Here is a 12758-nt window from a genome sequence, read left to right as displayed (position 1 = left end):
TCCAATTACAAGAACTCCCAAATATTCGCCCCTTAAATGTTGGTTTGGTCTTTGTTTTCATGGAAAACCAGCCAAGGACAATGCATTACATTAAGTCACAGTCGGGACTCGTATGAAAAGCGCAGCACAAGTAACTGAAAATAGAGCTTAGTGTGAGTAAATATTCGTAATGAGGCCAAAGCAGATGTTTCCCAGATCTAATCTAGAAGCTTAAAATGACGTGTTTCTGGAACAAACCTGCAGCAGCTTCTTGATCATCAAAACCAAGTGACCGGAAACGAGGCTGTGTTTTAAACTGTGGGACTGGACCTGACTCATCTCTTCACATCTGACCGTTTAGCAGAGAATAGATGGGAAGTTCCGCCACATATTTCTTAGGTGACATCTGTTTCTTGTTATCACCTTTTTTCCTGTGTCTGTTGTGTAGTAAATGTCTAGTCGGGTTACGGTGTTTTCAGAGCAGCTTCTGAGGAAAAACGTGTTATTTCCTAAAACCAGCTCTGATTATTTCACGCTGACTCCTTCTCGTTTAGCTCACGTACAGCGGAGAGTTACTCAGATAACCTCACTGAGGGCTGCTCTTCTCGTTACTCGTATGATCAAAAAGAAGCTGTAACATATTCAGTTAAATATTCAAACTGTGTTCAGACGTACGTGAAGTATCTGTCCTCTGTGCTTCGGCTTCTTCTCGGGGACGAATCCAGAAAAACGTTCAAAGGTCAAAGATCACAGCCACATTTGTCCTTTTTGTGTTAAAACTTTGTCTTATCATCATATTGTTTTTCTCTTGTTATATTCCAGTTAGAATGAGACATTTCCTGGACAATGCTGCAGATAAAAACTACTTTACTGAAGCAAAAGTCAACTGTAAACTACAAATATCTCAAATAAATGTTGGTGTTTGTGAGCATCACATAGCATCACATAGCATCATATAGCATCATAAATGTTAAAGTAACATGTTGGTCATGTATAGACCTATGCTGCATATTTTGGATTTGATTATGAAACAGTGATTTTCTGGAAGATAATTTTACAGCAAACCAAAACCAGCTGTAATTTGCTGGTGACGCTGCTGCTGGTAGTTTACTGTAAAATCCTGTCACAGAGTCTCACACACAAAGACTTTAGTTCAGTTACTGTACGCGGTCGTAATTTACACGCAAATAAAGCTTTTCTTTGTAATTTCACTCAAACTATGGATTATACACAACATATCCCAATCAGCCATAACATTATGACTGAGAGGATGTATAATGGCCCGAGGAAGGAGGAGGAGTCTCAGAGAGACCACTGAGTCTGAACCCATGTCCAGCACTGACCTCTGACCTCGTTACCGTGGGGATGTGGTGGTGATGAGCAGCGCTGCTCGTTGGCGGCTTCGTATCAACGTGTTTGATGCTGTAAATGTTTCTGTTGGCTGGTGTTGGTGTGTGACCGCTCTGTGTGCCGGGTATCGTCATGTTCCAACAGGAAGGACCTTCCCCAAAAACCGCTACCACCTCCATCCTCTAATCCAGCTGTTTGCTGAGGCACTCAGGTTCCCTTTAACTCCTCAGAACCCAGGAGCATCTATCTATCTATCTATCTATCTATCTATCTATCTATCTATCTATCTATCTATCTATCTATCTATCTATCATCTATCTATCTATCTAGCCATGGCGACCCTTCACACCCTACCCCGTCCATCTGTCCCTCTGTCCCTCTGTCTCTCTGTCTCTCTGTCTCTCTGTCTCTCCGTCCCTCTGTCCCTCTGTCCCTCCGTCCCTCTGTCCCCTGTCCCTCTGTCCCTCTGTAAACAGTGCTGTTTATCTTGGGAACACTCCACTTCCTCATAGCAGCCGTCTGTTCACATTCACCTGCTCCAACTGTGTCGCTCCCACATCGATGGAGGCACAAAGGCGTCACTTTCACTTTTAACAACCAGGCAGAGACAATACGAGACTGAACGCTGCACACGCAAAGCTTTCAGACTTCAGAGAGTCACTGGGGTAAAACGGCACGCTGCTTTCATCTGAATACACCCCTGCAGTCGGAGTCAGGAGCTCTTTTCTCTCTTCTTCCCTGTGTTTGAGCTCCGGCCCTCAGAGCGGATACTGTTCACCCTCAGGCGTCTGCTCTCCTGAGACTGAAGACGGACGATTTCCACACTCAACACAACCGTCCCGCTTCAGTTTGTGTGTCGACCTGCAGCACAAAGCTCTAGAAACATGAGAGCAGCTGCAGCTCTGTGCAGGAAGGTCAGGGTATGTCCTAAATAACAGACTTAGACAGACTTTAATCATCCACAAGGGAAAGTGCTCGGTCACAGCAGTGTAGTTGCACAAAAGACACATTCTTAAGAACCACAAGTAAAATAAAACAGAAAATAACGTAAGATAAGCTTTATTTGTCACATGCACAGTGAAATGTGTTGTTGTACCTGCAGCTGGTGGTAAAACAGTTCTACAGTAACAGTAACAGTAGCTCAAAGAGACATTTTATAACACGCTTACAGTGCTGTTTAAGTCCAGGTGAGGCTCAGAGCTGAGCAGACGGGTGGATGGAGGTAGAAAGTGTTCTCCAGCCTCAGACAGAGGACATGATGTCAAAGCAGGCAACATTTTTGGCTCTAATCTTCCCTGCGTGCTCTTTTATTTGGCCCTGGTGAATTCCTGTGTGACGGCCGTCCACACCGGCCCTCGACGTCTTTGTTTCAGCTCTGGAGCTGATGGTTTTATTCAGCCCAGCAGTGGTTTTCATTTAGGAAAGGCCGGCTGCTTCGCTGCCTTTTACTGCTCTCCACCCACGGCATAACTTCCCTCAGACTAATTACAGCACAGAGGAATAAACACGTGGATGTGTCGCAATAAAAATACTAATTCTCATGGTGCAAACTGGCTTTTTGACGTTAATGCTGAAGCGGTTAGAGGACGACCCGGGGGATGTGCTGCCTCTATATGTGTGGTGCAAGCAGACGCCAAGATTAAAATAACCATTTAAGAATCTATTTAGATGGTCCAAGCTGTGATGCAGTGGTTATTAAACGTTGATACTATAGATCTGATTTAGAGCGTTCAGCTCTCAGGAACCTCCAGCTCCAGCTGTCAGGCTGGAGCCCGAGCCCCTTTCAAACAGGCCGGGGCTTGACGAGAAGCAGGACCGCTGCCCTCTGGGAAGGGAAGAGTTGCGTGTGAAGGACGGGAGGGCAGTTTTTTTGCTTTTGACTCAGTGAGATGTAACTGGGCTCCATTATACCCTGAGCCACAGCAGCAGTAAAATGAGCATCAGCTTATTTAAAGCAGCCGGGGTGCGGTGGGATGGGGTGGGGTGGATTCTGTTCATCTGAGCGTGTGTGGTCGCGGCGCTGCGGTGAGATTATCAGGGAAGCTACTGCTGTGAGTTCTGGTCTGGAGCCAGACGGACGGACGACGTCAGACGAGATGGACGCAATGTTTGGGACGGCGGCCCTAACAGGAAGTACCTGAAATATAAAGTCTGAGGACAACTGGACTTCATAAATGTCATTTCACATGTGTAATACATGTTTAGTCAGTAACGTGGAGGTTCCTGCATTTATTCTAACACTCATTCAACAGGAAGCAGCTAAACATGTTTCACTGGGACAGAGATGATGAGGATGCGGATGTTTATAGACTCTCAGCTCGTTTTCATCATTTAATCTGTTCATTTTGTCCTTTGATGCCTGTTCAGACCATAAACGTCAGAAAACACTGGACCACCAGGGCGACGCATGCATGAAAACCTGAAGACACACGCAGGTAGTGCAGTGTTACTGAAGCAAAGTGTTCATTCACTAACAGAACCTAACGCTTAATGAACGATGCTTTAAGACCTCGCTGCCAGTTTAACTTTGTTCTCTTCTCTGACGCATCCATTAAAGTAGAAATGAAGAAAACCCTGAGCACGTGTAACATCCTGTCACTGTGAAACTAATCTCTGCTGGAGTCAAGAACAGATGAAACTGTTATTAAATGTTTGTGTGTTTTTGTCCATCAGCTGATCCATTTATTAACTTCACAAAAAGTAAACTAAATGAATGATGCTTTGACAGCCTGCTGCTGGGATCCGACGCCAAAACTCTACAGGTTTATTTTCTTCTCTGATTAATCTATAAATGACAGAAAACTGTTAACGAGCTGATGAACGTTACACACATGAATATATTCACTCGATGCCTTTGCACTCGTCAACAGACCCTTGGACTGAAAACAAGAATATGCATCAATAGATTAGTTTATTTAAAGGTATCAGTCAGAGAGAGGTCGACTGTTAAAGAAACGACGTCACTGGGTTCAGTCAACTCATTACTTCTTTAAATAATTAGTCTCGTGAACACAAAGAGAAGAAGCAGCTGAGTGGGAACCCTGCTGTGACCTTCAGAACCGGTCCTCACGGGGCGCTGGTTTCATCGCAGGTGTAACGAGGAGCAGCAGAAAGCGCCGTGTGTTTGGGTTGCCATGCCTTTCACTTGTTTTAACGATAAACAACAGGAGAACCTCCTCCCTGCTGGCTCTCACTGAGACTGGAATAAAACCTGCTGTAAAACCAGGGGAAATTTGGCAGAGCTGCCTTTTTGCCAAAACCCCTCAGCTGGCCTCACAGGGCCTCAGCCACGAGATCTGAATGTGGAGGATTGTTGTTTTACTGTTGGCTAATTACTCTGGTTCCTCTCTGACTGCATGTGCATGTGTGCTGGATTCAAAAAGAAACTCGTTTCCAGTTCACCAGTCTGTCTTTTAAAAGTTTAAAAAGCTCGTGCATCATTTCAGCGTCGGCCGATGCTGGACTGACTGCTGCTCCCAGAGGATGAATCACAGTCTCTGAGCTTCTCAGATCTCGCTCTAACCCGCTGATGGAGGCTCTGGGACCTACGTCCTTGTTGATTTGAAGAGATGTCGTAGTTCTGATTTAAACGATTCAGGCTGAAATTTAACAGACAGCTCCTCACGTAATAGATGAGTTCAAGTAGAAGCAGCAGAACTAATGTTTGCAAATATTTGTGCTGCAGTCACATCAGGAGGTTCTAGAGGTTCTGGAGGACGAGCTACTGAGTCCGAGCTGGAGTTAACCTTCCGAGCCTCCAAAAAAGCAGCCATGTTTACAGCACTGGAGGAAACAGGCAGTGAGTCACGCTCACACGCTGACAGGCTGGAGTCGTAAAAGTCCTGAGCGCTGAGAGTTCAGGGGATGAGGGGGCGCCGCGGGGCCAAGGTGCATGTGTGTGAGAGTCGTGTCACACGCTGAGATAACGCTGAAACCACGTTAGCTACATTACAGCACAGTGGACGTATGAATAAATCAGAGGCAGGAGATTAACCAAGATACTCATCAGTTTCCTGCACCTTTCAGTTTTCTCTTAGGATGCAAAAGGTGACTGAAGGTCTCCAGTGTGTCATACATCTCCTTCTGTCATAGAAGACAGCAAACTGTCCCTGCAGATGTGAGCATGTCAGTGCAAAGGTTTAAGGTGAGATAAGATAAGATAATCCTTTATTTAGCCCACAGTGAGTTCAGTGTTTTTTAAAATGCTGACTCTGTCCATGTGTCATGTGTCCTGCATCGTCAAGTAATGTTCCATCTCTGCCTTTGTCCCTGTGCAGATGGACTGATTTCTGATTTATTCTGACATCAGCGGTGAGGCCGACTTATTTAATGAAGACTGCCACCTGCTGTTAGAGCCGCAGAGACACACAGTGGGCAGAAATATACAGAGGCCACACACGGAGATAAATAGCACTTAATGACTCTACTTAAAACCTTTTGTTAAAGTGACGTTTGCATTTCGCCAAAAACTATTCAGGTCAATGTGGGAATTAGGATAGTTATTTACTATTTACTTTATTATTATTATTTCCCGTTTTATTTACCATTTACTCATATTTGCTATTTATTATTCAATCTTCTTGAAACTTCAGTGGTTTTGTTATTTTTTTTATATATATTTTATTTTATTTTATTTTATTTTATTTTATTTTATTTTATTTTATTTTATTAAAAGCTAAATAAATTCAGGCAGTTTCTAGACCGCTACACTTCCCAACGTCAGACGACGCGAGTCCAGTCGAAGGACCCCGCGTGTGACGTATTAATCCGTCGCCGGCTTGCGGTGAGTCTCGGGTCAGATCGGAGGTAGTCTGGAGGACGGTGAACCATGGCCCTGAGGGTGGTCCGCCTGCTCGTCCCGTCGGGAGCGAATGCTCTCAGAGCCCCGGGTGTTGTTCAGAAGGTAAAAGACGGAAAAGAAACTTAGTCAGATCCCGATTGGTCTCAAGGACGAGCTAACGCTGCTAGCTGGTTAGCCGTTAGCATCTCAGACAAGCGACAGCGGCTGGTTTGTTTATGATGTTGACAGACAAGGACTTAAATGTTCTATTATTTAGATTCAGTGCTGTCAAACTGTCCCGACGCGACCGTCAAGACAAGACGTTGAAATTAATATTTAAAGTGAAGTCTTATGTTCATATGTGTTGTATTTAGCTTGTTGGTTCATGATGTTAAAAAGGACAAATGTTTGGTCGAAACCAAAATTTTAATCAAATATTAATAATAAGTGTGGATGAATTGTGCGTTAAGATTATGTGCCTTAATTCACAGTAGAAATTCAGAACAGTTGTATCTTAACATTTAATTTCCTTTTTTTCTGACCTTTCGTCATCGGATCTAACATGAGGTTAATAACTGAGCCGTGTAATTAGGGTTTTGTTTGTTTCAAGCCAGCATGTGTCTGATAGTATGTGTCGTTAATACACACAAAGTCTGAAACCCTCATCTCAAGATTCTCATTAGTCTCAGTAGTATTATTAAGTATTTGCGCATATCTCTGTTTCATGTGCCGCTTTGGATAAACATGATAAACAAACTCAGCTTCACTTCAACACATGTCAGAGGAGACTTTACACTTTCTGACGGCTTTACTTACTGTGCATATTATAATGCATAATAATAATTAATCTAATAGATCCTTCATGGACCAGAAAGACCAAGGACCTGTCAGTATTTGAATGGTTTCATCCCTGGTCTGAACGGTGAGAGATGTCTCCTCTTTGCTCCCTGACACGTGTCCACACTTTAATTTATTTAACATCCTTCAGGATGAGACGAGAGACAAGAGGCAGAAAAAAAAACTCACCCTAAATCCCAGAGATTCTGATTCTCTGTGGATCAGTTTTATCTCAGGACCTCTGACATTATTACAAATGACTTGATAAAACTGGTCGTGTGAATAAGGCTTCTGGCTTCAGTTTAGATGATGTTCACATGCTAATCATTCATAGTTGAGCTACAGTATAACTGGGACAGAGAGATTCTGTTTTCCCTGGAAACCACTGGTCCGTGGTTAAATGTTTCCCGTGTTTTCTGTTTGTCATCAGGCCGGTGTTCACACCAGCTCCGTGAGGAGCCTGCAGTACGGCTGGTGGTCCTACGCTCTGGGAGAGAGGACGACGCCACGGTTAAAGCGCTCCAGCAAAATCATTTCTGTGGATGGAAACTTGGCCTCGGGCAAAGGAGCGCTGGCCCAAAAACTGGCCGACAAGCTGGGTAATTACCTGACCACCTGGGTCCTGTTGGGCCGTCAGTCCACCACTACAGCAGAGCACAAGTCCAGCCTTTGACCGAGCTGTTTGGATGTTAATAGAGGCCGTGATACAAATAATAATTTAATCAATCAGGTCCGGAAATATTTGGGCAGTGACACAAGTCTCATCCGTTATGTCCCTCTGCAGCCCCATGGGCCACGAACAGGCTGAACGAGCTTTAACCGGGAATGCTTTTAATTTATTGACACTTGTGTCCAGTCTGAACCCATTTTACGTTCCAAACATGAAGTACACATGTTCAGTTTAAATTACAGAAATGTCTCATCATTCATTTAGGAAACATTCACTCATTTTTCAGTTCCTTCAAGGATCATTTAGAGGCACTGACTGTCTGAAGTCTGGAAATCAAACAAGGCTTCACCAGGTTTTTAGTTGTCACTTATTTCTCTCTGTTGTTTTTTTGTTTTTTTTTTTAATATATTTTTTGGGCTTTTAGCCTTCGATGGAAAGCACAGTAAAGACAGACAGGAAACAGCTTTGTCTACATCTCTGTCTGTAGCTTTGTCTTCAGGAAGTAAATTGTAGCTGGACGGGGTCGGTCTAACTGACCTTCTGTATCCGTAGGGATGCTCTACATGCCCGAGCCTGACACCTTCTACATGGATAAGATGACGGGCGAGAAGGGGCCGCTCCCCCTCGACTATAATGGAATGTGCAGCCTGGAGAAGTTCTACCTGGACCCCAAAGCTGCTGATGGGAACAGCTACAGGCTGCAGCTGTGGATGTACACCATGAGGCTGCTGCAGTACTCTGACGCCCTGGAACACCTGCTCACCACAGGTACCAGAGTAAGAGTGGGATTATCCCCGGGCTGTGACATGTTCTGGGACTGTATGAACCTTATGTTCTGTCTTTAAGGTCAGGGAGTCATCCTGGAGCGCTCCCCCTTCAGTGACATGGTCTTTCTGGAGGCCATGCTCAAACATGGCTACATCAGGAAGGAGTGTAAGTACAGATGGAGACCGACTATCCTGACTGAACGTCCTAGTATAGACTCAACAGCATGTAACCTCCCACTCACACGACATCCAGCAGAAACCTCAGCGTCCACCCAATAAAATGACCAAAGTACACATAGAAGATATAATTCTGGTATTTAGAGTTGTGTACCTGTGCAGGTGTGCAGCACTACAACGAGGTGAAGCACATCAGCATCTGTGAGTTCCTGCCCCCTCACCTGGTGATCTACGTGGACCTGCCGGCTGAGGAGGTGCAGAAGAAGCTGAAGCAGAGCAGCAAGGTGGTAGAGACGCTCGCTGAAACCTGGGATCTCTGGGCTGGAAGTGAATGATTTCATTCCAATCTGTGTGTTTTCTTCTCAGTCCTACCTGCACAACGTGCCCCTGTCGTATCTGAAGAGCGTCGAGGATTCCTACAAGAAGACTTTCCTGCCTCAAATCAGGTAGGAAGCTGTGAGGATGAGGGAACCAGGACGCTGCAGCTCACTGCTTCCTTTAGGACGGTGTCGTCTGAGGACAATAAGAAACGAGCTGAAACGAAGACAACTGCACACGTAGAGTCTCTGAAGTAGGGGGGACCACATTCAGACCGGTTCAGACCAGTAACACAAGGTCTCAGAATACCTCTCAGAACCTGGAAATAAAGACAACTCCAAATGTTTCCCTTTGTTTTAGTGCAAAGAAGAACAAGTACGTTATGTAAAAGTTCACTATTACTACAAATAATTGGCAACCAGATATTTCTAAAGAAAAAAACGGGCAGTTTCTGTTTGTTCTACGTCTTAGTGTTGTTTTCTGTCCATAATGTCATTTACCACTTGTCCTGTGGACATATTGGAGCATCTGGCAGTTTAACACCTGCTCTAGAAGACTTTCCTGTCCTCTATCGGGGACACCTGTAACCGGATGTCCCAAAACCAAACAGAAACCAGTTTGTTGAAGACCAAGAATCTTCTTCTGTCCACATTTGGGGTTTAGGTTTGTCCCTTTTGACCAGAGGAGGTCTCAGTCCTCCTCCTCTGTCCTTCTTCTTCCACTCAAACCATCTGAAGTCACTAATGAAGTCGTCCCTTTGGTTGCACCTGACAACCAATCAACAACCTGCTAAGAAGAACTTCTTTTTCTTTCTGTCTTTCAGAGAAACATCAGAGCTTCTTGCTTACGATGCGACTCAGGCTCAGGAGGTGGAAAGGGTGAGACTCGATTCCATGATATTTTCACTTCCTTATGTAGATTCTTCATGAGGAAATAATATGAGAAGGTCTGGGTTTGAAGAAGGACCTGATCGTGCACGTCTCAAACAGCTGATGTGCTGCGTGTTGTCTGCAGGTGTGCGAGGACATCGAGGATCTGAAGTTTGAGAAGGGGCCGTGGTTGGAGCAGGACGACGTCACCTTCCACCACCTGAGGATGCTGTGAGTGGTGACTCATCATGAACCCACACATGGAGGAGGAGGAGTCAGTTCTCATGTCTGTTTCTCTGTCGTCTGGTTTCCAGTGTGGAGGACAAACACGAGGTGGCGTCGATGACCCACATCCCCAGGTTCCTGCCAGAGATCACCATCGGAGCCCACGACTTCGACCAGAAGTACTACGCCTACAAATCGGTACGACACACGTCTCATTACACGGGGGGGGCACCCAGGGACACCTCCTCCTCCTCCTCCTCCTGCTCCTCCTGCTCCTCCTCCTGCTCCTCCTCCTCCTCCTGCTCCTCCTGCTCCTCCTCCTGCTCCTCCTCCTCCTCCTCCACCTCCTGCTCCTTCTGTCTGTTTATGTGTGTGTGTTGTGGCTCTGTTTGAGAACACTTCTTCTTTTCTGCTTTGAGTGCAGAACACACACACACACACACACACACACACACACACACACACACACACACACAGACTCTCACACACACACACACACACACACACACACACACACACACACAAACACACACACACACAGACTCTCACACACACACACACACACACACACACACACACACACACACACTCTCACACACACACACACACACACACACACACACACACACACACACACACACAGACTCACTCTTGAACACAGTGACTGTGTTTGTGAGAGAATCTTCCCGTTTCCTCCAGACAGTGAATGTGACTCAGTGAACATGACTCAGTGAACGTGACGCAGTGAATGAAGCAGTGAATGAAGCAGTGACTGTGACGCAGTGAATGTGACGCAGTGAATGTGACGCAGTGAATGTGACGCAGTGAATGTGACGCAGTGAATGTGACGCAGTGAACGTGACGCAGCGAACGTGACGCAGTGAACGTGACGCAGTGAACGTGACGCAGTGAATGTGACTCAGTGAATGTGACGCAGTGAATGTGACTCAGTGAATGTGACGCAGTGAATGTGACGCAGTGACTGTGACTCAGTGAATGTGACGCAGTGAATGTGACGCAGTGAATGTGACGCAGTGAACGTGACGCAGTGAACGTGACGCAGTGAAGGCCGTGCGTTCATCTCGTTGATCAGGCTTCAAGGACGTTGCCGTCGCCGCGGCGACAATGAGAATGCTGATATAAACATTTTGAATTTGACAAACGACGTCGTCCGCTCCTCCCGACGCCTCGGTGGCATTTCCAGTGGTAACGAGGAGCAGTCAGTCAGTCAGAGGAGATAGAAATAACTCCAATTAAGCTCCCAGACGATGATCTGCCCTTTGGTTTGGTTTAGTTTTCCTCGGAGGACGTCCCGCGTCGTCTCCTCTCCCGTCTTTATTAAAAACCTACAGATGTAAACGGAGGAATCCAGATCCTCGCTCTTCTTCTGTCACTGTCAACTCATTTTCTTCCACTGGAATATTGAGCGAGTCGCGGTTACAAGACGCCAAATGCCAGAAGTGGAATATTCTGCGCGGCTTGTTTGTATCATCAGTCTTGTGGGGAAACATTGGGGTGTGACCTTTTGTGTTTATTGACTGGAGACGTTTTTGTCTCCCCCTGCTGCCGGACTCGCCCGGCGTAGAGCTGCAGGAGGCCGTGCCCTGACATTTTGTTCTGAGCCGGGATCTCGGTGCCGAGAATGAGCAGAGAGACGCACGGCGCCGCAGTCTCCTCCGCACATTTCTACCAAAAGTCACTTCCCCGACATTTAGTTAAATCTGGACCCGTCCCTTCTCTGTCAGTCTCGTTAAATTGTCCTTCTGTTTGTGTCTTTGTCCTCGTAGCTCCCTGGGAAGAAGTACGCCACTGGTTATAATGCAGATGTTGGAGACAAGAACATCTGGCTGAAGTGAATCCCACTGACTGCTGATCCCTCTCTGTTGCACATCCTAAATAATATGTATGTATTAAAGAAATAAAACATTTTCAATCTAAACTCTGTCTCATAACTTCAACTACTGATGTTTGACTCCACTGATTTCCTTTCTGATCCGATACCGAGTCAACTTCAGGCTGAAGTATAAAGTATTTCAAATCTTAGCTTCATGAATACAAGACATCAGAGTCATTTATTTATTTTAAACTCATTTACTATAAAAACAGACACAATCATACAAAATATGTGAAAATGTTGTTTCAAACAATTAAAATAAAAAGAAACGAGTAAAATAATGAGACCATTAAAATAAATGATTATTTAACTATGAAGATAAGACTATAAAATGAAACCTTTTATCTGTGACCCTGTTCTCTCCTCTTCTGTCTCCTTATCATTAATGCCTCGTATTCTGTGTTGTGGTTTAACCTGACAACAACAAGGTTAGTTGTGTTACCACAACTCAGTAGTTTAGTTACTTTCCACTGTTCCTGCATCACCTCCAATAACTGAAGTATCAGAAGTATCGATATTTAGATTTGAGAATCGATTTCAGATCATAAAGACCTGGTATCAATGTTTGAACAACACCTGGATGTATAAATAGTAACAATCTTTATTTCTAATCAGTGTAAATATATAATATAGAAAGTCAGACGGCGCTATGACCTGATTTCCTGTTAAAGCAGCAGAGCGTAGAACTCTGAGGTGTTTACTCTAGAACGTACAGGGACCAGTGGAGACCTGCTGGAACTGGACTCATCTTGGTTCCACTTAAAGGTTTTGTCATTTTAAACGATGCATAGCAGCACATGATGAGATGAGAGGTCGTTGCTCCAGGACCACGCAGCTACATGGAGACGGTACAAATAGTAAAGATACGAGTGAGTCAGGGACGGAGATTTAA

General features: G+C 45.1%; 1 protein-coding gene across 1 annotated transcript; it reads left to right on the top strand.

Moving 5' to 3' along the window:
- Positions 1–6064: 6064 nt before the first annotated feature.
- On the top strand, positions 6065–11911 carry ndufa10 (NADH:ubiquinone oxidoreductase subunit A10). The gene is made up of 10 exons (XM_047601705.1): positions 6065–6232; positions 7377–7545; positions 8169–8384; positions 8463–8549; positions 8723–8844; positions 8927–9006; positions 9702–9756; positions 9893–9978; positions 10062–10170; positions 11760–11911. The coding sequence occupies exons 1-10, from the start codon at positions 6158–6160 to the stop codon at positions 11826–11828; spliced, it is 1068 nt and encodes a 355-aa protein (XP_047457661.1). The 5' UTR covers positions 6065–6157; the 3' UTR covers positions 11829–11911.
- The last annotated feature ends 847 nt before the right edge of the window (positions 11912–12758 follow it).

This window comes from Mugil cephalus, chromosome 12 (assembly GCF_022458985.1).
Source record: "Mugil cephalus isolate CIBA_MC_2020 chromosome 12, CIBA_Mcephalus_1.1, whole genome shotgun sequence".
Classification (NCBI taxonomy): Eukaryota; Metazoa; Chordata; class Actinopteri; order Mugiliformes; family Mugilidae; genus Mugil; species Mugil cephalus.
The sequence above is the reverse complement of the archived record's forward strand: the minus strand, read 5'-3'. Positions and strand labels throughout refer to the sequence as shown.